Source organism: Lonchura striata, chromosome 10 (assembly GCF_050655825.1).
Source record: "Lonchura striata isolate lonStrDom1 chromosome 10, ASM5065582v1, whole genome shotgun sequence".
NCBI classification, from domain to species: Eukaryota; Metazoa; Chordata; class Aves; order Passeriformes; family Estrildidae; genus Lonchura; species Lonchura striata.
The window spans coordinates 14,292,557-14,316,019 of record NC_140712.1 but is presented as its reverse complement, the minus strand read 5'-3'; the positions used below and the strand labels follow the sequence as shown (position 1 = coordinate 14,316,019).

The following is a 23,463-nucleotide window of genomic DNA, read 5'->3' as shown; positions in this document are numbered from 1 at the left end:
ATCAGTTAAAACTGTGTTGCACTTTCTTGCCTGCAAGCCTATATCTTGTCAAATCACTACATACTTCAGCTGGGGAAGCCATGACTAATGAAAAATTAATGCTTTGTGAATTGTAGTGCTGTGAATTTATTGCTGTGCATCAGTGCTTTCAAATCAAGACTTAATTGATCTGGTTCTATCTTTAATAAAAATGACGCTGCAATTTTTTGGGGGGCCATGGAAGCATATTTTGTTATATACTGAATATATGTTTTTACTGTATTTTTGCATCCGTTAATGCCCGCTCCATATTTCACAGGTTACACTTGAGTCCAGAGCAGCCCAAATATTGTCTAGATTTTTTGTTTTTCTAATTCTTGTAATGTTGCAAGGGCTATGCCATTGATAATGCAAACCACTCCAGAAAAACGGGACCTTTCCCTTTTGTGACAGCCACGTTCCCCCTTGAACTGATGCTCACCCATCCGTTTCCTTCTCTTGGCAGACGTGCGCCCCGGATTCTGCTTCTCCACGCTGAGCAACGGGCGCTGCGGCAATCAGCTGCCGCAGCCCCTGTCCAAGATGCAGTGCTGCTGTGACAGCGGCCGCTGCTGGGCCTCTGCTCCCGCCACCGCTCCAGAAATGTGCCCCATCCGATCCACCGGTACGAACCCACCTGAGCTCTCGGCAGTGTGGCTGAACACTGAATTAGCACGGGTTTTTGTTGTTTGGGTTTTATCTGTAGTGTTTTCATTTAAGAACTACGCAGAATGGTTGAGGCTGAAGGGAACTTTGGCAGATTGTTTAGTCCAGGATTTCCTGACTCAAATCCATGCAAGGTCTTCCAGATCATGGTTACACGCCACTTCTTTTTTTGGTTTTGCTTCTGACCTGAGATATAAATTGAGATTGTAAATTACTCTTTTTAAAAGTGCTTTGAAATTTTTTGAAAAGCTTTACATACATTTAAGGTATTGCTGTCATTATTTGATCAAGTTCAGATATTCCTTATTATCCTTATTATCAGATATTAGTGTATCCTGAGAAAGCAAGAAAAGGAATTTAGAGCAGTGGCCCAAAACATCTTTAACTCTGAAATGGAAATTTACTGTAGTATAAAGGGAAGCACTAGCTACATAATCTAACCAAGTAGTTGCATATTAAATGTGGACAGCAGACCTAGTTGCTACTACAAAATAGTAGCTACAGAATTGCTAGAAATTACACATGGAAATTAAAGTTGTAATAAAAAAGGCTTGCACTGTAATTTTTTATAATATTGTATGAATTGTTTATGTGGAATAACAGGATTTACTGTTGACATTATTTAAAGACTAAGAGTGAAATACAGTGACACATGAAACAAACTGATCACCCAACAGCATTAAATAAATGGAAACATCATAATCAGGAAAAGCAGAACTTTAGGCTATGATGTTTGTTTAACAAATCCTCTGTGATTCAGGAAGAGGTTCTAATGTGTTTTACAGGTGGAAGCAAATATGATGAAAGTGTTGAAGGCTGAAATATCCAGCTTAGTTCTCCCAACATTTACTTTCTTTTTCTGTTCTCATTTTTCATATTGTTTCAGGAATTCATTAATCTCTAGATTTTTTTCCCCCATTATGTAATTCCTCTTTCCTCTTGTTCCACAGACTTTAAATTTTGAAGTTCAAAGATATTAGCTGCAAAATGATTGCTTGTGTGCACAGAAATTGTGAACATGAATTAGGTCAGCTGGAATGTGGTCTTTAATTGTGATACTCTGTGTGCACTTTTTGGATTGCAAGTTCCAAACCCAGACTTCCCAAAGACAAAAGAGTCGTGGGCAAGAGGAAAAGTGGGGCAGTAGGGCAGATGCCACTAATAGAGCTAAAGAATAGGAGAATGCAACACACTCGCCATAGACTGTGCTTACAGCAAAATAGATAATTTTCCCATCACCTGGAAAAGGATGAATTTCTGTGGCTCTGACTTGGTTTCTGTTTGGCTACACTACTTAAATTGCACCTTATTTGGTTTCTGCTTTTATTGGCAAACTTAATTTTCACAGGGAAATAGTGTATTCATTCTCCAATTGGTTTTGCCTCATTGCTTATATTTATATTTCTTTGTTTTAGGAAATTACCTTTTAAGAAACCCAGTTGAAACTAGGCTTTTTCCTTGTTCAGAATTTTTCTAACACTGTGGCAAGCTTTCTATTAAATTAACTTGGGATCAAATCCAGAAGTCCTTCTTTAGGTAAACTTCACACTGAGTTCACCAAAGATTTTTGCTTGAAAGAAGACTAAGTAGATTAGGAGCAGGTCCCTGCCTCACCGTTCAGTTTCACATCCAGAATGTCAGTTCCGTTACCTTTTTACTGGCAGTCTTCTGACAAGTAATGTTGAGATTCTGTGGATTAATGACTCAATTCAGAGAGCAAAGCTTGGTGCTATGAAGAAGACATTTAGGTTCACATTTTCAAGATTATTTAAGTTTTGTTCTTGCTAATCTGAAACACTGCAAAAAGGGAGAGAGTTGGGTTAAATGGAACAGGCTGCAAGAGTCTAAAACAGCGTTGATGTTTTCTTGTTTCAGACGAGTATCGTAAATTGTGCACAGTAGCTGCTATGCTGCCAGCAAGACCTGACCTTCCACCAGTCCGTCCTGACATCATCCCTCCACCACACATTCCTGATGTTTACCCTCCTCCACACCCAGAAATCATCTATCCATCTCGGGCTCCACCAGTTCATCGTAAGAGAGAAAGAAATAACCTTTCCTTGCACCATGGCCATTTAGCTTCTTTAAAAACATGCATTTCTCAGAAGTAGTGTGCTCCCTCCAGCTGTTGGTGTCTTTTACTTACTATATGTGGACATGAGGCTCTGGATATCCTTTTATTCAGAGCCTGTCTACTATGTGCCTTGTGGCAAGATACCTATCTCATTAGTAGTGTTTTCCCTGATAAGATAGGTTTCAAAAATTACATTCTCATTGTCTGTACTGTGGCTCATGTATTCTAGTAATTACATTACTGTTATTTTAAGACTGTTGAGAACTTTGCTGCATGTCAGCACTGCAGAGTATGAATAACTCTTTGACTAGGTTGTGAAAGATATTTACATTTAAGAGCTTGTCTGGGAGAAAGCAACTTCTTTCAGGTTGTTTTCCTCACTTGCACTTGGCCAGGTAGGAAATGTACTGATCAAAACTCTGCTGTACTCTACTGGACACTGAGACTGACCCAGTGCACAGAAAGAAGTATTTTAGTGATACACATGGATGGGTTAGTTTTCCCTAAGGTAAGAAGGAAGCTAGAGCAGACTACCAGTATAGAGTAACATACCAATATCATATAGTCCTTCTTCTGTCTTTGCTCAGAGAATTTACTACATGCCCATGTGGTCTGGAGTAGGCTTGTGCCACTTGAAATCATCTGGCATAGCCACATACTCTTGCAAGTAAACATAAGCTTACTTTGCCCATGCTCTGTGCAGATGCAAGCAGTCTCTGCTTGTACTGGCACCAGCTGAAACTATTTAGTCTTGGTTCAGCACCAAGCTGAGCTAATAAGCCTAAGAGGCAAAGTATTTTAGCTCAGCCTGACACTGCACTGACGTAGCTGCACAGTTTCTGGTCAGCTGGTAGCAGGGACAGAGCCAGCTCACCCCTGCCTGCCAAAGACAGTATAGGCATATTCCCAGGGTTATCCCTGCCGTCCTCACAGCTATCTGGGAAGGCAAAAATAATGAATCACTCTGCCTGCTCTTTGCTACTCCAGGTTTTTAGTAGAGTCCCTGCAGTGCCACACACCCAGTTTACCTCTAGGTATGAGCAGACATGTTCCTCTGTGACAGGACAAAAGATGAAAACACAACCAGATTTGCCTCAATGAAAATTTCTGTGGTTGTTAGCTGTTTTCAAACCAATCTCTAAGAGTGAAAGTGCCATTTTCTCTCTCCCATTCCACTATGTAATTCACATTACAATGCTGATTTTTAATGGAAAATCCTGCTCAAGTTGTACATTATCAGAAGCTATTATGATGAACTATTAAAATATTTTTCCAAATGTTGTTATTTCAGCGATCTTGCCGGTGAACTTAACTGACTATTGCCAAGCATTCCGACATCTCTGCCGAAATGGACGTTGTATTCCCACTCCTGGGAGCTACCGCTGCGAGTGCAACAAAGGATTCCAGCTGCATGGTAGAGAGGAATGCCTTGGTATGTGGTTTTCTGCTGTAAATCACAGAGGGGAATTTCATTTTAGAGAAAAAATAATTCTTTTCCACACAATATAATAACTGAGTTCTTAAATAAAAGAGCCCCACCTCCAAAACAAAATCTAGTAAAGAGACTTTGACAAACTGATTGATTTCAATGACAAACTTACTTTTACAACAATTTTGCCTTTAAAACAGGATTTAACAAATCCTGTAACAAAATTAAACAGAAGCAAGGATTTCTTATTTTACTAACCCACGACCATAATGTGTTTATTAGTTATTGAAAATGATCTCTTTAAAATGCTACCAGCTTTTTGAGTATGCAGTGACCTATTGTTAAAAAAATCATAAACTTAGGCTTAGTAAAATTTACAAGTCTTTTTTATTTAAGCTTGTGAGTAGTATCTTGTTGGCCTCTTGAGACCTTTAATCTTGGAACTCAGCAAAAGTTCAATGACAGAAGCAAAGATTAACTGTTATAGGCAAGATTTTGTTTCTGTCAAAATCTTCAGTGGAGCTGGGAATGTGGAGATATAGGATTAGGGCCTCTACCTCGCATACATGCAGTATTTTACTGAAAATTCATTTTTCCCAGATACTGTTTATCTTAAAACATATGGGCTCTTTTTTTGGGATCTCAGTGATATTCCCTTTTCTTAGGGATTGAAGGGCACTATTTCTCCAAGTACAAAATGACAAAATACCCCTGCAGGCAAAAATAACTGTCAGCCAGTGTGGTAATAAAATTGTATTGTCTACATTCCACAGATATTGATGAATGTGAAAGGAATCCATGCATTGGTGGAGACTGTGTAAACACACAAGGATCCTACATCTGCCAGTGTCGTGTTGGGTATCAGAGCACGGCCACCAGAACAGAGTGCCGAGGTAATGGGCATACAGCCACATCTATTGTCTACATATCAGGAGGGAAAATAGTTTTCAAGAAAAATTTAACAGATGGGTCAAATATGGGTGTTTAAAAAAAAATTCAGACATCGCAGTAGAAATGACTGACCTTCTGGAGCTGACTGTTCACTGACTAGGTTATGAGAATAGGCAGTTTGACTTGTGCTAAAAGAATCTTGGCACTATTTTTGGCTTTGAAATAGAAGATACATATTTTCTTGGGTTTTTTTTTGTTTTGTTTTGTTTTTTGGTTGTTTTTTTTTTTAATATTAAGACTATTTTCTTTTGCTGCTTGAAGATCTCAAGGACAATTAAGCATCTCTTCACTGGAGAAACACTTTATTTATAAAAGACTAAGGAAGTTGGAAGGAAAGATAAAACTTCCAGTGGGTAAATATAAGGTTACACTGTTAGTGTATTGTCTCTGCTCACTGCCAGGGAAACAGCTAAACATGAAGTACAGCAATGAAAACTTAGATATGAAAAGTAGTGGAAAAAAAAAAAAAGTAGGGAAAGTCTAGATGGGGAAGCCTCAGAATCCTCATTATAGTTATTCTGAAGATCTGATTCGACTCTAGTCCTGATGGTCTTCATGCTGTTTTCTATGGGAGTGAACACATAGCTCCGCAGTGGTAAACCAGCCATCTGTTGTCAGTTTTGTAACTCCCAAACTGGGGTAGGGGTTCAACTGTAAAGGTAGATGGATGCAGTCCTTTATAATTAAGGCATGTTGAGAGATTTTTGGCAGAAGAATAAATTACTGCTTTGATATTCCATAAGAAATGAAGCATCTAAATGAAACAGGATGTTTGAATGCTCAGAGTCACAGCTTGTCTTCATATTTTGCTTCCTGCACTGGGTGCAGGGTGCAGAGTATGCACTCAATCTGAAGGAGAAACTTTCTAAAAAGCCAGAAGAAAGTTACCTGTATTAGTGTGTGTTTCCTTCCTTTTGTGAATCAGAGATGTGTTTGTGGTACAGAAGCTTGCTCTCTGGTCCAGGAAGACATGCAGAGCCAGCACTGCTGCTGCCTGTTGCTGGGGAGTATTTGACCTAATTGCTGCCAAGCAGCCGTGTTGCGGAAGCATCTTCATGGTTCAGCTGACTGGTGGTGAGGGAGTGCTGAAGGGGAGTCTCAGCTGTGATGAATTTACTCATGAGTCATTTTTGTCACACACTTTTAATTTGACTGATTCATTACACAAACACATGGTTGTCAGAAGCCCAGTAGCTTAATGGCATTTAAGTGTGGTCACTTAGCAGTTCCTTTGCAGTCTATGGGAGCTGTGCCTGCTTGACAGCCAGAGCAGAAAATGCTTCGATGTGCAGAATCTTGGTTTTCTAAAGGAATTTTTAGGGCCAGTATAGGGAAAAGAAAAAGGCTTATGAGGTGCATTTGGCAAAATGTACATATAGCACTGGTGCCTGCCAAATCAGCATTTACTGTAGAATTGGATGTTGAGATTTTTTTTTTTTTTGCATGCACAAATGTGTCTCTGCTGGTGTGCTTTTGGAAATGTGTTCCTTATGAAGTCTCTTAAGCTCTTGAAAAATGAGGTCTCCATAGTGACCAGATGTTTATCTATTCCTTGCTCCATGGTTCCATGGGAGGGTTTTTTGTACATGATGATTCTCATTGGTGACTAAACATTGCAGTCTGTATTGCAAGCTACTGATTCATTCATTCTTAGGATCCCTTATAAGTATAGTATGAGCTTGGCTGAATTAATATCTTAATTTGAGGCATAGGTGAATAAAGTCACATTATGATTAATGATTTGAACAAAAAATGCTTCTCAGTTGCAGAAGAGAGGATATGAAATGGACCTCAGAAAAAGGTGAAATTTTATGGTGATTAGCTATGAATCTGGGCTTTAACAGCTAAGTGCTTACTATATTCTGTTCAACATTTCTGATGAGAGGAGGTTAGGTCTTACAAGGAGATGACAGCAATTTTGGATATTTTATTGAGAGAGGGGACTTTGATGTTTTGCAAGTTTCTCTGGGAAAAAAAGTGGTGATGTTATTTCATTTGAAAATTAGAAATATGTTGGACTAGTAGTGGGATTCTGATCAGATGTGTGTATGTAAAGAACAATGAGGTTCAGTATTAATTTTCAACACATTTAAATGGCATCAGATGCATAAAAATACAAAAACTAATAAGCTCTAAAAATTAAAAGGCCTTAAGATGCTGTAGCATTTCTGTCTGTCCTAAGGAAGAAAGCTGGTGGAGTAGATGAAACCAGACATGGATGCAATCAAGGATGAGAAAAATGGGGTGAAAAGGGACTGAGCAGAGAGGAAACTCACATTTATGCATTGCTGCTTGAAGATGCTTGTTTATCAAATGAGGTTTATCAAACTTGCACACTTTTGGTGTACAAATTTTGCAGCTGCTGCTGCAATGAGTGGTCAGTGAGCAGCTTGTGCCTCTGCTGGCATGGTTGCTTGCTTGCAAAACAGTGATTTTCAGGGATGTCTTAGACTCTTCACAGAGCTACCATGCTGCTAAGAAGGCAAGTATAGGTTCACAATGTCAAGAGGTATCCACTCCCCTGGCCTAAGTGTCCGGAGAGCAGGGGCATTTGGGAGGACACGCTGCGCTCCACTTCTTCCTGAAGCGCAGCAATGCTTTTCCACAGAGAGGGCTCAGGGAAGGGCTCCCCCAGGGTGTTTGGGAAGCGTGGGTGCCTAATAGACAGATCTGCATGGGCTGGTTGTGCTCTCTGTGAGCAGAGTCCCCTGTGTGCAGGAATCTCTGGGAGATGGTCCAGGCCTTGATGGAGAATACTGAGCAATCTGAAAAATGTCTAGACAGTCTGTCTCAGCATCTCGTCTCCCCTCTGTTGGAGGAGAGGGAGAGCTGCCAGCCTCGTGTGATATCACTCTTCAGGTCCTCCAAAGCACTTGCCAAGCACCTCCTGCAGAGAGAGGGGAATGAGGATCTGATGTTTCAAATACAAAGTAAGCAGGAGAAATTCTTCTGAGGTGGGAAAGTCTTGAACTTTCCTGTTACCTTACAAAGCAGCAGTAAAAGACACACTTTGCCACATCTTTCCTTAAGTAGTTAGGTACTGTTAAATTAAAGTTCAGTAAAAATATTTTTATGATGAGCAAAAAAAAAAAAAAAAAACCACTACAAATTGTGAATCTTGTTTGAGGAAGCTGCAGGGTAATGTTCACTGACATTCTTTCACAGCAACTTGAAATTTCAAGCTGTCAAACATTTTCCACCCTCATAATGTTCAGTTATGGAAATCAAAATATCAATCATTTTTCAGGTAATACAATTTCCATGGAGGTTTAAAAACCTGGGGGAAGGACAGATGGGAAAAATTCCTCTTGAGTATTAAAAAGGAGTCTCCCAAAATATTATTTTTCTTTCTGATTGGCTTTCAGACATTGACGAATGCTTACAGAATGGTCGTATCTGTAATAACGGACGATGCATAAATACAGATGGCAGTTTTCACTGTGTGTGTAATGCTGGCTTTCAAGTGGCAGCTGATGGGAAAAACTGTGAAGGTAAGGCTTTTCTGAAGTTATTCCATATCAGTAATTACAGTTGCAAGAGGTTATTCACATAAATGAAAAAGAAGAGGACCCCTGGTGGGGGGAAGGAACAAGGAGTCAGATATTCAAATACGTTTTGCTGTATCTGGGAGGGCAAATAAAATGTCTTTTGCAACCAGTTCTGGAGCCTTGGCTTGGCAATCCTCAATGGAATGTCTGTCCAGCAGGAGAAATCGCACATACCACTATCACAAAATTCAGTTTCTTTGATGGGAGTGGTACATTTTAAAACATAGCACAAGTCACATGCTGCCTGATTTTACTGTGTGCTTAACAGCATGCTTTATGGGATCTTACTGGGTGACTAGCAATGGGGTTTATGTAGATGCAGGCTGGTCTGACCTATAAAAATTGTTTTAACAAAAATTTGTAAACATAATTGATGTGTTCCTACCTCCCAGACCTTTAGTAAAGGGGAAAAAAGAAGAATGTTCTTTATCATGCTTCCCAAGGTCCTTGGGAGGGTTCCCAATGATCTATTCATACGTTAAAAGAATTTCAAGCACTGTTCTTAGAAACATTTTTGGCAGAATATTATCTCAGTGATTCAGCTCAAAGACTTAATGCCAAAATTCCTGGTTGGGATAGATACATGATTTTTTTTTTTTAATCATAAATTATTTTTGTCTGACTTAGCCTCTGAGTAAAAAGAAAACACACGATGTCTAGAAGTGTAATTTCTGTCCAAGACAGCTGCAATATTAAGGAAAATAGCATGATTCTGAATATATTGTAATGTCATTATGATCCAGTGATTTTATGTGCTAGTAGTGATTCTGTTAATCCTTGGTAGAGACAGACATTTTAAGACTCTATTTTTCCTGACTCTTTTTTCGATATAGTTTAGCACCATAAGCTGCTTTTAAAATATCTTATTATGGAAGTACATTGACTAAATATATTTGGAAATTAGACTATTCAGGAAAAAACTCTATTCTGATTTCTTCCTTTCCCACCAAATACCATGTGCTAATAGTAATAAAAACCAGGACATCGGCAGTCTGGTAAAACATTTTTAATTCCATTGCATGTGCTGCCAGAATGTCTGTTGCATCCACTTATGAAACAGTTTCATCTCTGGCATTGTAATGCATTGAATTGTATGTACACACACTAATCAGTAAAGACCATGGCATTGTGCCATACCTTAATGTAACTGTGTGTAATTCTTTAGATGAAACTGGTAAATACTACTGATTTTTTTTTTTTTTTTGATGTAACATCCGAAACTGATTTCATCTGTGCCAGGACAAAGTAAAGACTGAGAGGATATAAAAGCTTACTCAAATCAAGAACAGAATTCTCTGTACTTGCCTTTTTTTTTTTTTCCTTTCCCGTTTTGTGAGTAACTGTGCAGAGTTCAAAATAACACTGTCTGAGACCTCCACCTTTTACTATTTGAATCCTCTGTGATATCCCATTAGCTCAGAGGATGAATAATGCTTTCATGAAGCTGTAATTAGGAAGTACCCTGCTGTATGGCCTGTCATGCTGAATGCAGGAAAGGAGCAGGTTTTATTTTAAATGGAAGTTGAGGATGTCAGTGCCCACAGAATATATGCTTGAGCTCAGTGCTGGGAATTCTCCCATACCATAAATTTTAGACTTGTCCAGTGGAGGTTATAAAAGTTTTCACTCTGAACCCAAATGTTCACTCCTCTCCCTTCAGGTCTTCTTAGTAACATAAAATTTTATTTACATTCCAAACAGGAGGTTGCTTCTAACCTAACTTCTATTTAGATTAAGATGTCAAACCCTCTTTAATTACATCCATTCTCACTTTTTGATGGCTTTTACCAACTGGAAGTTCTTAAGCTGTCCAGTTTCTCATCCATTTTTTATTCTCTTTGCTTTTTTTGGATTAATTCCTTTTCATGTTAATTCATGATGAAAAATGGAGTCATTGCTTTGACACATCCTCTAGGACAGTGCAGTATGTCCCATCATATGTTTCTGATTTTAATTATAGCTCTGAAAACTAAGAAGAAAATTAAGGTTTATCTTTTGGATATAACTAGTAACAGTTCTTACGCTTAAACATTTTGAGCATTATTATATCATGTACATTTTCAGATATGGATGAATGCAGCATCAGGAACATTTGTCTCAATGGGATGTGCATCAATGAAGATGGCAGTTTTAAATGCATTTGTAAACCAGGGTTCCAGTTAGCGTCTGATGGACGATATTGCACAGGTAAGCACAATAAATTATGGCTTCCCAAAACGTATGAGTCTTGTCTCCCTGGGTAGCTTCAAGAATAACCTGATTTGTGATTCTTGGGAACAAGAGGTATGGGGCAGAGTTCTCAGCAGATATGCTTTTTTAATCAGCCAAAATTATTTGTCATTGTGCAAGACAGTACTCAGACTTCTCCACATTGTTGAGCAACCATTCCAACCAGCCAGTGGGAAATATTCTGTGAACAAGGACTGCATAATATGACCTAGTTAAACTCTGGGTTTTTTGCCTATGGTGTCTTCTACATATTGGTTCCAGTATAGCTCACATTTTGAGTTTGGCTTTTGGAAGTATTCTGTCTTTGGCCACCCAAACATCCTGGCTTATTGCCTTTTTTGCGCTTTTCCCCCATTCCTGTCTGGGTGTTCCTAGACAATACAGCATCTCTGAGGAGTGCCCTGCACTCCGTGTGACCAGGATGCAGACATGAGCACCACAGCAAGATTGTCTTTTCCATTTCCTGCATGGGTGCAAATGAACTATTGTGCATTACCACGCAAGTGTCTCCTTAGCCTAACAGCCGCTGGCTGTGTTGGCTGCAGCCTTCACACACTTAGAGCAATGGCATTTATTTCAATTCTTACCTGATTTCGATGTGGGATTGTGTGCTTTGCCAAAGCTTGTTTTCCAGCTGGTCTGTGTGTGGGATGTCAGTGAGACTTCAATGCCCATCAGGTCATGGCACATCAGCCAGTTGTGTTCCCAGAGATCACTGGCTGCTCTCTGTGTCATTAACATGGATTTGACTCATGGATGGAAGCTCAGCCAAGCCCAAATGCTTCTCTTGATTTTTGCCTTGAGAATCTTCTGGTATTAAAAAAAAAAAAATATATATATATATATAAAATTACATCAGTTTGTGCCCTAAAATGCCACCCAAGAGGATGGTAACTCTATCTGACAACTTAAAACAGAAGGATGTTTAGTCTCTGTTATGATGTTCAGCCTCCTCCTGACTAGGAATTTGGATACTGTCAAAAAGGCATTTCTGGCCCTATAGGAATGTTACTTCTCTGCATCAAAGGAGGAACATTTGAATAATTTTCCAAAATTGCAGAGAACTGATTCCTACTGTAAGTTCGAACAAATCTCTCCCACTGCTTTTCACACTTACATTAAGCCTTTTTCTTTATGAATGAGCATGTAAACATTCATTACATGTTAAAGTTACTGGGTCAAAATCGAACCAGATTTTGAAACCTGGACAGCCAAATTACACTTTTTATCTCCTTCATATTTGTCTCCTTTCTTCCATTTGCCCAAAGTATCATGAAATAATTCCCAGGTCTTCAGCAGTTAGAGGAGCACAGTTCTCTCCAGTCATGTTACTAAATTTTTAAAAGTTTTATTTTTAATAACGTCTTCTGTATATTTTAATCTTTGTCCTTATTGAGTCCTTTCTGTACATGGCAAATGGTAAATAACTTTTGTCCTACACAACTGCAAGTCTTTGAACACTGCATATCCCAAATTTGTTTGTCAAGTGCATACATTAAAATCTTACACAAGCTAAAACTCTGTGCAAGATAAGAAATCCTGTTCACTTCTGGTGAGCAACAGAAAACACTCTGGGAAATGTTCAGCTAATAGTGAGGTAAAAACCAGCTCATATAACCAGAGAATAAATTGTATGACTGGTGTGTGGTCACCTGGTGCATGAAGCAGTGATTGGTTGGTGAGATGTATGGACACCATGGGATCGGAGAGCTTGTTCAGTGCCTTTGCTGTCCAGATAAAATAATTTCGCTTGTAGTTGATAATGTCTCTTTCAGGTATCATGGATGGGAGTTGTAATTTGTGTTTGTCTGTGTGCCAAGCTGCTGTCTCTTGGGCAGAATTCAGATGTTTTTCATGCAGTGTTGGCAGATTTTGTGACAGAGATTTTTTTTCTTTTTGCCTTTGGACAAGTTGTTGCAGAGGTGCTTTTTGCTTGCCTTTAACACCAACAAACTCTTGTGTGCTATAGCCTTATTTTGGTGCATGTAATGCTTTTACTTGATGGATTGTGCAGTGAAGGTTATTGTTGCATGGCAAGAGGATCATGGGTGGAAATAGCTGGCAGGATGATCATAGATGGATATATGCAATGATCAGGCAGGTGGTTCCACTCAGGAGGGTGGACTTTGTGCAGCAGTGTTGGCTTTGGAGAGTTTTACCAAGAAACAGTTAATAAGATTAGTGATTCCATATATCATAACTAGAGTTTTATAAAGGGATTTAGCTGTAAGATAATTATTAAATGTTATGTATATGCATTCCTTTGGTAGTTCATAGGTTGTTCATGTTACCATTAATTATTTAGCTGCTTGTCTGCAAGAAATGTATAATTTTAAGAAACTTTCCCAACTGATATAGATAGAGGTTTGCTTAAAGGATGTTTTAGGGAAACCTTTTCTGTCAAGGTCTAGGCTCTGGCCAAGCCCTGGTCCTGGCTGGTCAGGAAGTATGCCAACAGACCCAGGTGTTTCTGCACCAAAAATCTTATCAAGTCACTTTGACTTGTTGATATGGTCTTAGAAAAGCTGGATCCCCTTTTCAAGGTAAACTTGGAAACCTTTACTGGGCAAGGTCCTTCAGGTGCTCACTGTGAAATGGGGCTCCCCAGTGAATGCAGACCCTGGATGATAGTAAAGTATTTAGGCAGTGGATGATGTATTACCTTGCTTATTTTTGCTTGGTGTGTGCTTATTGTTTTATTAGATGCATTGTTTTACTGTTCATAGTCAGAGAAGTGCATGTTATCAAAAAATAAAAAAAGGGGAATATGGCTCCTCAAGAACATTTAGATAATACAATTTTACACTATGTTTTTTGAATGCCATTAATCAATTTTGATCCCTGGCAGAGCGGTACTGCTCTGAAGATTTGTGTGTGTGAAACCAATTTCCAAAAGTTTTATTTGGAAATCCACAACTGTGTGTGCAATGACAAGGCCCAACTCCCTCCTGCCTGAACAGCACAGCCCCCGAATCCAAGCCATGTGAACTTTGGAACAGTAGCCATTTATTTCCAAATGCAGATAAAGCAACTCTCTTCCTGGGAATATTGGACACTGTCTTTTTGTTTTCCTATGCTGTGGGTCTCTTTGTCAGTGGCGTAGTTGTTTTTGCTGTGTTTTTATTGATTGAACAAAGAAGGGGAGGATGTGGGAGATAAGAAATTCTGTTCAGTTCTGGTGAGCAACAGAAAGCACTCTGGGGAAGGTTCAGCTAAGAGCGAGGTAAAGAACAGGTCTTATAACCAGAGAATGGGTTGCATGGCTGGTGTGTGGTCACCTTGTGCGTGGGGCAGTGGTTGGTTGGTGAGATGTGTGGACACCACAGGATCAGAGAGCTGGTTGTGTAAAGGACACATGAACAGCCACACCACAGTGGCAGGCAGCCAGCACGTGCCTGTTTGGATGAAGTTTAGAGCATAAAATAGCTTGGTTTGTTGCAATAAGTAATGTTCTTTGGAGCAAGCAAAAAGGAGGTCTGTATATCTGTGTTCCCCATTGCTACAAAACTCTAAGGTCATGCTTGGATATGCAGGGAGTGTTTACACAAACTGACATTTCTGCAGCAAGTTTGTTTCCTGCCTCAGCAGTTTTGATAAGGATTTGCATGTGTGTTTTTGCAGAACTAGGGAATCGACAAAGGAATGGAAAAGTGCAACTCATTGCTTCTATAACTGTCTCATTTGACATCCTCCAAGCTGAGTTTTCAGCTGTTAGGAAGGCCTTCTAACCCAAAGATGGGGCTAATGTAATTAACACTTAGTTCCATAAAACTGGAATTTAAGTATAAGTACAGGGTATATGCTTGGCTGTCTGGTAAAAAATTCCACTTAGACTTTCTGAAAGAACGTGCCAAAAAATAATGTTACACCATAGTCTTGTATATTCTCTGAAATACAAGACATGCTAAATTTATTCACTATTAACTTCTTTCAATGATGATTTGCTTGATTTTTCAGAAACACATCTCAGGCATGCAGAAATTTGAAGCATTATTTCTGTTCCATACATTCTTTCATCTTTAGATCAACAGGAATTCCCCAAATTAAAAGTCATTGCAAGGCAATTGAAAATGGTAGTTTAATAGTCTGAGTAAATTTTTCCTGCTTAAAATTAGAGGACTTTGTCTACCCAGCTAGCACAACTAAGCAAGCTAAGTAAAAAAGGCAAAGCTCATTGAACATGGAGAATTAATCCATTAGTTGGTTTTCCAGAACCATATTGAATATATTTTAAGTTGTCCAAATGGTGACTTCTACCACAGAAGACAGAGAAGCATTCTCAAGATTAGAAATCTGGACTTTATTCCTGTGGGTGAAGTTGATTTACTCTGTGGAATCTCAGGCCTGGTAAAAGCAGAGGCTTTTTACCCATCTTTACAGGAACCAGGTTTTCAGCTGACTTGAACCATTTTAAGTGACCCACTTTACCTTTAAAAATTCTATAGTGGTATTTCCAACACTTTCATAAATCAGTACAAAAGAAAATAGATGACACATTTCTCCCTTTACTAGGTTACAAAACCTTTTTTAAAAAATGAACTACAGGAAATGGGAAAGAAGTAATTTTGCCTTTCTGTTTCTAGAAATAACCTTTAAAAAGGAAAGCTTTTTTTTTTTGCTTGTAGGAGAATCTGTTATAGGAGTTCAGTGTTCACCAAAATAACAATCTACACCATTAAATATGATGGGTTCATTTTGAATCCCAACTCCATTTTTACTTGCACTGATTAAGGACTAAATTTAAAGTGGGGAAAAACATCTAAGATTTCTCTGAAACAGAACAAAAGATCGTAGGATGAAGTAAAAATCATTTGAGCACATGTACTTAAACACAGCTTTTATTTTAAAATGCAGTTTGAAGAAGGAATCTTGGATCATACAAGCCATATTTTATGCCAAACAACACAAACTAAGTAAAACACAGAGGTGTTTCACTCTCAATTTGCCCTTTTAAGGTCAAAAAAAAGGAAATTGTCACACACACTGTCTCTTGTATATAGCATGGAGAATTGTTATGAAGTGATTATTTTATAAAGGTTATACATACTTCCAAACAATATTTATAACACTCCTTCTCTTTTATAATTTCTAAAATGATAGTATGCTCTCTGCTTCTAGAGATTGATCTTACTATTATCAGGATACACAGCCTATATAGTTTTTGTATTAGTTTAACATCTCTGTGTGATAGTTTAATATTATAAATTTTCATTCTTGTGTTTCATTGCCATAGGCCTTATTGTCCAATGTGCCATTGTTGGGCAAAGTTGGTGGCTTGTGCCAGGCAATTGCTCAGGGCTCAAATCATTAATGAATTCCTTTCAAGGTTGGAATGCGCTCTGTTCATTGAAAGTTTATAGAACGGGCTGTAAAGAGCATCCCATAGGAAAACCCAATTGTCATGCAGATCACCAGAGACACTGGGACTGCAGGCAGGGGCTGACTGGGGAGATTCAGATGTGCAGCAGGAGGAAAGGAAATTCATTGGTGGACCTGTGAAGGCACCTTGTGGAGGGGTGAAAGATTCCATTTGCTATTTGGATTGATTTCTTACAGCATGAACTGTTAATATGGAAAGGGAATGTCCTGTTATGTACTACACAAGTCCTTTGTCTTAGCAGCCACAGTTTCCTCCTTCCTCCAATTATGATTTTTCCTGAATGACCCTTAAATTGGAACATATACCTCTTGGGAACAAGTTAGGAAAATACAGTCCCTTTTATTCTCCAAGAAGAGCAAAATAATTTTCTTCTGATTATTTTCCCTGAATTTAGCATTTTCTTATTCTGTTTCAAAGAATGAATTCATCAATATTCCTAACAAAATCTTTACTTGAACTGCTTTCCATTTACCCTTGTTATTTTTTCTATAGGATATATTGAAAATAAGCTGCACAAATGCAAGTTTCAGCCAGGCGTCGAACACTATGTAGTTTAACTTCTAATAAAGCTCATTCTGTTCTCCAACAGACATCAATGAGTGTGAGACAGATGGAATATGCATGAATGGGCGCTGTGTGAACACTGATGGCTCTTTCAGATGTGAATGCTTCCCTGGCCTTGCAGTAGGACTGGATGGACGTGTCTGTGTTGGTAAGAAACTTAATGGCGTCACAGTTAACCAAAGTTAAAATATTAGTGCTAGTCTGATGGACAAATCAAGTTTGAATGTAGAATTTACCATTTTTTTGTGGAATAGTAGGTGGTAGTTATAGTAGATAATAATAGCTCTGTAATGTTTACTGTAATAGCCCATTTTGCTCTGTTTTCATTTCCTTTTTATTTAAAGAGAAAAAAGTGTGGGTCAAATTACAAGGTCAGGTAGACTATACAGAGTAGAAGTTACTAGTGCTGCTAGTAGAAGTGACTAGTTCTGAGTAGGTGAGGATTTGCCTGTTTCTGTCGATGTAAAATTCTTCATTTGTCACTAAGCTTAAATATGTAATTACTTGTCATGACTTTTTAACATGGGATGTACCCAATTTTTTGCCCATTTCTATACAAGCTCAGTGGTTGATTATAAAATACTAATATGTGTGAAAGCTATTTATGGGCCAGTTCTTAAAGAAAGAGAAAAATCACCCCTGGACCTGAAAACATAAACATATGAATTCTTATGTACCAGAATAGCATTAATGACTTTTCCTTGGGCTTTTTACAAGCAAAGAAAGAGCAATGACTTTGTCCATTTTCCCCACAGCTTCTCACTAGTTCAAGGTTAACAATTGATTGTTTGCCTAGTAGTTCACCAATGCATGTTAAGTCATTAAATACAGTGACTAATTGTATGCCTTAATTCTTGGGAGCATGAGGAAGAAAAGTTTCTTGTCTCTAGTAGGGGGGTGTTGTATAGGTGGCTGGAAAGCAGAGGGAAATAGTGAAAGAGACTTTGTTTTGACAGCTATTTTATGGTGTTTATGACACCATAGCTACATTTAATACTTGTTATAATTTATGGCAGGATAGTTTGCTATGGCAGGATTAAGAGAGATTTCTTCCCCCAGATACACATATGCGAAGCACATGCTATGGTGGCTACAAGAGAGGACAATGTGTGAGACCATTAACGGGTGCAGTTACAAAGTCAGAATGCTGCTGTGCCAGCACTGACTATGCCTTTGGAGAGCCTTGCCAGCCCTGCCCAGCACAAAACTCAGGTACGGCATGTTCACTGGTAAATCTTCTAATTTATGAATTCTGTTCATCCACTGTTTTTAGAAAGGTAGAAGAAAGTTTTATATTAACATTGCAACTTGAGTCAGGAGATTACATTGTTGTATAATATATTACATATTTTGAGCAATCTTTTATTTTTATATGCTTTAAGACTACAGGAGATAATTTTTTTAAGCAACAGTAAATTACAATATCTGGCCCTAGATTTGTTATGCACATTAATAACAAACAGGGCATTTTCAGACAACAAACCATATTTTGGTAGATGTAGATAGAAAAAACTATAAATTTTAACGCAAGTTATTAATGGAAAAAATGTTGTTAATTCATAGATCCAAACCCATAAGGTACACCTGTCAGTCACGTGTTTGCTGTATGACTCCTATATCCTTCAAGTTATCTGAAGTAGCTTATTCAGTACCTTGGGTAGTCAATGCACAGACAAATGTCCAGTTCAGTTTCTTGCAAATACTTGAGTCTGTCACTGAAATCCCCACCAAGTGAAGTTGTTTGGGACATAACTTCTCTCTGGAAAGAAAGCAATCCTAACCATTTCAATGGGCAGAAGTGTTTTAGGAAAATTCTTCCAACAAGACTCTGCTGACACAGTCCTTGCTGTGAAGCCAGTAAATTAAAGAGACCTTGGTTTCATGGAGGTGCCTGACTGCAGGGAGCTAGTTTGAAACCTCAATTTATTATGTGTTTCTTGTTACTCGGCAAATTGATTGTTGCACATAACCAAAGTATACCATTTGATAAGATATCCTTGATCTACTATGAACTCATGAAGACATTCCTGCTAAATGGAGCAGATTTATAGGAAAAAAAATATTCTGTTTCCTGGTCTCTTTGAACATGCACCTTGGGCAAGGACTTGGGCATAAAGTTCTGGAGAATCTTGCTGTGATTATGTTATGGTTCATTTGTGTAGGAGGACCAGCATGAAGTTTATGTCTACCCTTAAATGCCACAGTTCATCATGTGAAGTTTTTACTCATCCATCTTCATAAGCAGATTCAGACCTTGAATCTGCTAAAATGCTTCACAGGTTCAGAATACTGTAAGGTTATTAATGTTTTCAGAAGAATTGGAAAGCCTGTTACTTCTTTTGAATAATTAATTACTATACTGTGAATGGTGATGCTGAAAGCAATGAGCTGAGAAAAACTATTCCAATAAGTTTTTAAATATTTTTTCCAGCTGAATATCAGGCTCTGTGTAGTAGTGGAACTGGCATGACTGCAGGAGGAAATGGTAAGCTCACCTAATGTAATTCAAATTTATATATAGCACTTTTGTCTGAAAGTGTTACCTTGATATCCTTAATTTGTTAGCTGTGCTAGTGGGGATGGTGACAGAAGAGAATGGGAGACAGGCTTAGGGTTTAATGAATGGAGCATGGAGTTTCAGGATCATGCCATTTCACCAGTGAGGCCTCTCTGGTTTGCATCATGGAGTGTATGTAAGTGTCGTTATAAAATAATGACAAATTTATGAGAAGTGTCATTACCTACATGACTTTATATGTAACTCATATTTGCATATTTCAGGTGAAATAATCTTGAAGAATAAAGCCATATTGAACATTGAGCTTACTCATGTTTTCATCTGTCAAAATAGGCCAGGGTTTGTTTAACTGCAAAGAAGGAAATTATTACAATGAAAGCTTTGTAGTCATAGAACTGTGAAACTGCAAACTCTTAAATGAGCCAGTGCTCACTAGTAGACTTGCTGGCAGTAGATAGGGAAAAGCACCCAGAAAGGAGGGATATTAATGCTTTGGCAAGTGATGCCATCTGGAAATGCTGTGAATCAGGAGATATGCGAAGTATTAGTACATGGCCCTCTCTAAATATAATCTCTGATCCCCAGTTTAATATCCCAGTTCTTCCCTACAGTTGAAAGTTTCATAAATGACCATGGGCTAGAGATAAATTAATGATAAAGAATTGCTTTTTTCTCTTGAGTGTAAATACTTTCCCAATCAGATCTACATAATTATAAATGTGGAGTTGCCAATGTTAAATTATGTTAAATTATATTGAATTATATTTTTCTAGTTTGGAGAATTAACCCCAACACACTCTCAACAACTGCTGCTCTGATGTTTGGGTTTTTTTACCTTTATGTAGATATTAATGAGTGCTTATTGGATCCTGATCTCTGTCCAAATGGAAGGTGCGAGAACCTGCATGGAACATACAAATGTTATTGTGACCCTGGATATGAAGTAGACTCAACTGGGAAAAACTGCATTGGTATGAAATGTCTTATCCTCAAAATATGTATAAAGAATCATCATATCCTTTCTCAAACTCTGTCAGCTAAACTATCCAAATCTATACATCCATTCTTTTCATAAAAATAGGGACTGCAGCCCTCTCTTAAACATGACTAATCTGACCAGTGTATAGTGTTCTGATGAAGTCTGACTGGTGCCTTGTATAGTCGTGCCAGAAATTCTCCATTTCCCCTTGGAATATTCTGCCTGAACTGATTCTAGTGTGCATTAGTCTTTTCTCAAATACATGTTATACTGTGGGATCAAAGTCATCCTCTAATTGAGACTTACATCCAGAGTTTGCTCTTCAGCTTCAGCTGATGAGTTCTGGTTTCTAGCATGTTATTGTTAGTGGTCCCTAATTGCAAAGTTTTGAATGTTGGTGATTATATTTCATCTTATTTTTCTTGTTCATGTTGTCAAGATTAATTTAGCCTTGTCTAATTCTCTGTATTGGTAATAGCTTCCAGCTTAGTGTTGTCCACAATTTTTGATACAATTAATTTTTTACTTCTGCATTAAAATGAATATTCTATAGGATCAGTCCCAAGTCTGATCCCTGAAAGCATTTCTAGTATCCTAACTTCATTGTGATTATTCTCTTTTTTAATATATCCTACTGTAATCTCTCCTTCAGCCAGCTCTGGAACCACCTTAAAATTCTTAAATTTCTTTTTATTATCTCTAGCTTACATAATAATTTTATTTGGGTTCTGTATTCTCTACTTAAACCTAAATAGCTTAAGTCATGGGCGTTATCCCAGTCTAAACTATCCATTATCTAAAAAAAAAAAAAAAAAAAAAAAAAAAAAGAGGCTCTTTCTTAGATAAAAATCACACTTGAATTCATCCCATTTTCCCTTTTGCTTCTTTGGCTTTAATTATCCATGTCCTATTCCAGTGTTTGCTTGTAGCTGATGGCATCTCTTCTCTTCTCCCAATCCATCTGTGAGTTTTCCAGATGCTCCCCAGCCCACCCTGTTGCAGCCCACATCCATGCTCCATCACAGATGTTTCCCATTCTCCCGTAATGTTCCACCTGGCCCTCTCTCAATTTTTCTGAACTCCTGTGAAGCTTCCCACATGGTCTGTTTTATTCTGCAAGTCTCCCTTCTTCCCCTAGCACTTTTGCTGTTCCCAGCTGCTGCGCTGACCCTCTGAGTCTTCCCAACTTCTCTCAACACTTTCTAGGCCTCTCTGACGTAGCCAGTTGTTCCTGTCTGCTCTTTGGGTCTCTCCTGGTCTTCACCTGCTATTCATGGCCCATTGCCACCTTCTTGCAACTTCTCCCTAATGACCACAGTTCTTCCAAAGATTTCCTCAGGGTTCTTAAATTTAGCACTAGCAAGTCTATTTAAATTTTTCATCTCTGAAGCAAGTGTAGACTTACATTGGCCTTGTTAACTATAACATCAAAGTTCAGAGCCAGCTTGGAAAAAATGGTGATTTAAAGACCAAGATGCTCAGCAGACCTTTTCAAACCAATCCTTTCCTCCTTTCTTTCTTGACTGTGGATGCTGCTGTGCAGTGACTCAGAGACCTAATCCACAATAAATGCAGGATCAAAGTGTGAATCCCAGCTTTATTTTGAACTGTGGTGTGGCTGTCACATACTATAAATATGTGAGGAAAGAAAGTACAGGCTTTTGTGCAAACCTCTTGTCTACAAAAAGAATTCAGTATTCATATTCTACATCCCCCTGCCCTATTTGTCTCCTCTGAAAATTGGCTGTTGGGAGTGAAATTCTGACCTAACTTCTATTCCAGAAATGTTTTATTTCTTAAAAAGTTCTTTATCTTCATTGTAGATATTGATGAATGTGCGCTGAACATGCTGCTTTGTGACAATGGGCAATGCAGAAATACCCCTGGAAGTTTCACCTGCACCTGTCCAAAAGGATTTGTATACACTCCTGATCTAAAAACGTGTGAAGGTAATTGGTAATGCACCATTTCTTTCTAGTTTTATTCATATGGATTGTTCTCAGAAATTCAGTGGGAAACTAGGAGAATGAGGAGGGAGGGACAAGACAAAATGAAATTATTAGGTAACCTCATGGAATAGCCTGCATTTACTCTCCCTGTTTACTACTACCAGTGAGCTCACACTATGCCAAGGCTGAGAAGAACCAAGCTTTACAAATCTATTGTGTGAAGAACAGAGCCAAAGGGCCCCTAGTTTGAACCCTTTTTGAGTCACAGACAGTTCTGATGCATTAGTGTGTCTTTGGGACATGTGCATTGCTAGTCTGTTGCAGGGGATTTCATAACAGAAGAGGGGAATATCAGCAAGATTGGCAATGCGGAAAACTTCATCCCCTTTTTCCTAAACTGAAAAGAGCCATATGTATTTTTGTTAATGTTTTCTGGCACTAATATCAGCATGTTTCTTTTCTAGATATTGATGAATGTGAATCTAACCCCTGTGTTAATGGAGTGTGCAAAAACACACCAGGTTCTTTTGTCTGTGAATGTTCTCCTGAAAGTACTTTGGATCCAACCAGAACCATCTGCATAGGTATTTATTCCTTTTATGTTTGCTGGTTAAAAATGTCCAGTGACATGCTAACATTGTACACCAGGTTAAGAAAATGCTTTAAAATAACTTGTGTAGATAAATTTAGTGGGAAATGTAATAGAAAAAATGTTAAAAAGTGCTTTTTTCACCATTACTATGGGGGCATAAAGTGCACTTGGGAGCTTGCGTCCATGTCAAGTTTGAAAGAGAGGTGAAATTTCTATGACCAGTACTTCATGTCTGTTCTCACCTCTTTAATTTCTCCTGTAATAAAGTGAGCATATTCTAATTAGGATCTGCTCTTTGGAAAGAGTTTTGTATTTGAGATGGAGCATGACCAAGTTATGCACAGTCCAAACCAGCTCAAGGGCATCCATGGACAATGCTGTGACTCAGATACTCAGTGGACTCGTAATTTCCTTTCTTGTCTGTTTTGTTGGACAGTAATTTATAGCTCTTTTCTAGTCAGTGAGGAAAACTGTAGGACTACAGCTGTCTGATCCTTAGCTATCTCCTGCCACTCCCCTATGTAGGAAGATATTCAAACTGGGGGATCGAATAAAGTAATGGAAGA

At 38.4% G+C, this 23,463-nt stretch overlaps 1 protein-coding gene across 1 annotated transcript in view; it reads left to right on the top strand.

Moving 5' to 3' along the window:
- Nucleotides 1-23,463, top strand: part of FBN1 (fibrillin 1) — a 144,529-nt gene that overhangs the window by 62,065 nt on the left and 59,001 nt on the right. Inside the window, exons 10-21 of the mRNA XM_077785902.2 lie at nt 485-643; nt 2,560-2,718; nt 4,050-4,190; nt 4,961-5,080; nt 8,504-8,629; nt 10,751-10,873; nt 16,885-17,007; nt 17,919-18,071; nt 19,291-19,344; nt 20,223-20,348; nt 22,180-22,305; nt 22,770-22,889. Coding sequence (XP_077642028.1) covers nt 485-643; nt 2,560-2,718; nt 4,050-4,190; nt 4,961-5,080; nt 8,504-8,629; nt 10,751-10,873; nt 16,885-17,007; nt 17,919-18,071; nt 19,291-19,344; nt 20,223-20,348; nt 22,180-22,305; nt 22,770-22,889 — 1,530 coding nt within the window. The remainder of the gene's footprint in view (nt 1-484; nt 644-2,559; nt 2,719-4,049; nt 4,191-4,960; nt 5,081-8,503; nt 8,630-10,750; nt 10,874-16,884; nt 17,008-17,918; nt 18,072-19,290; nt 19,345-20,222; nt 20,349-22,179; nt 22,306-22,769; nt 22,890-23,463) is intronic.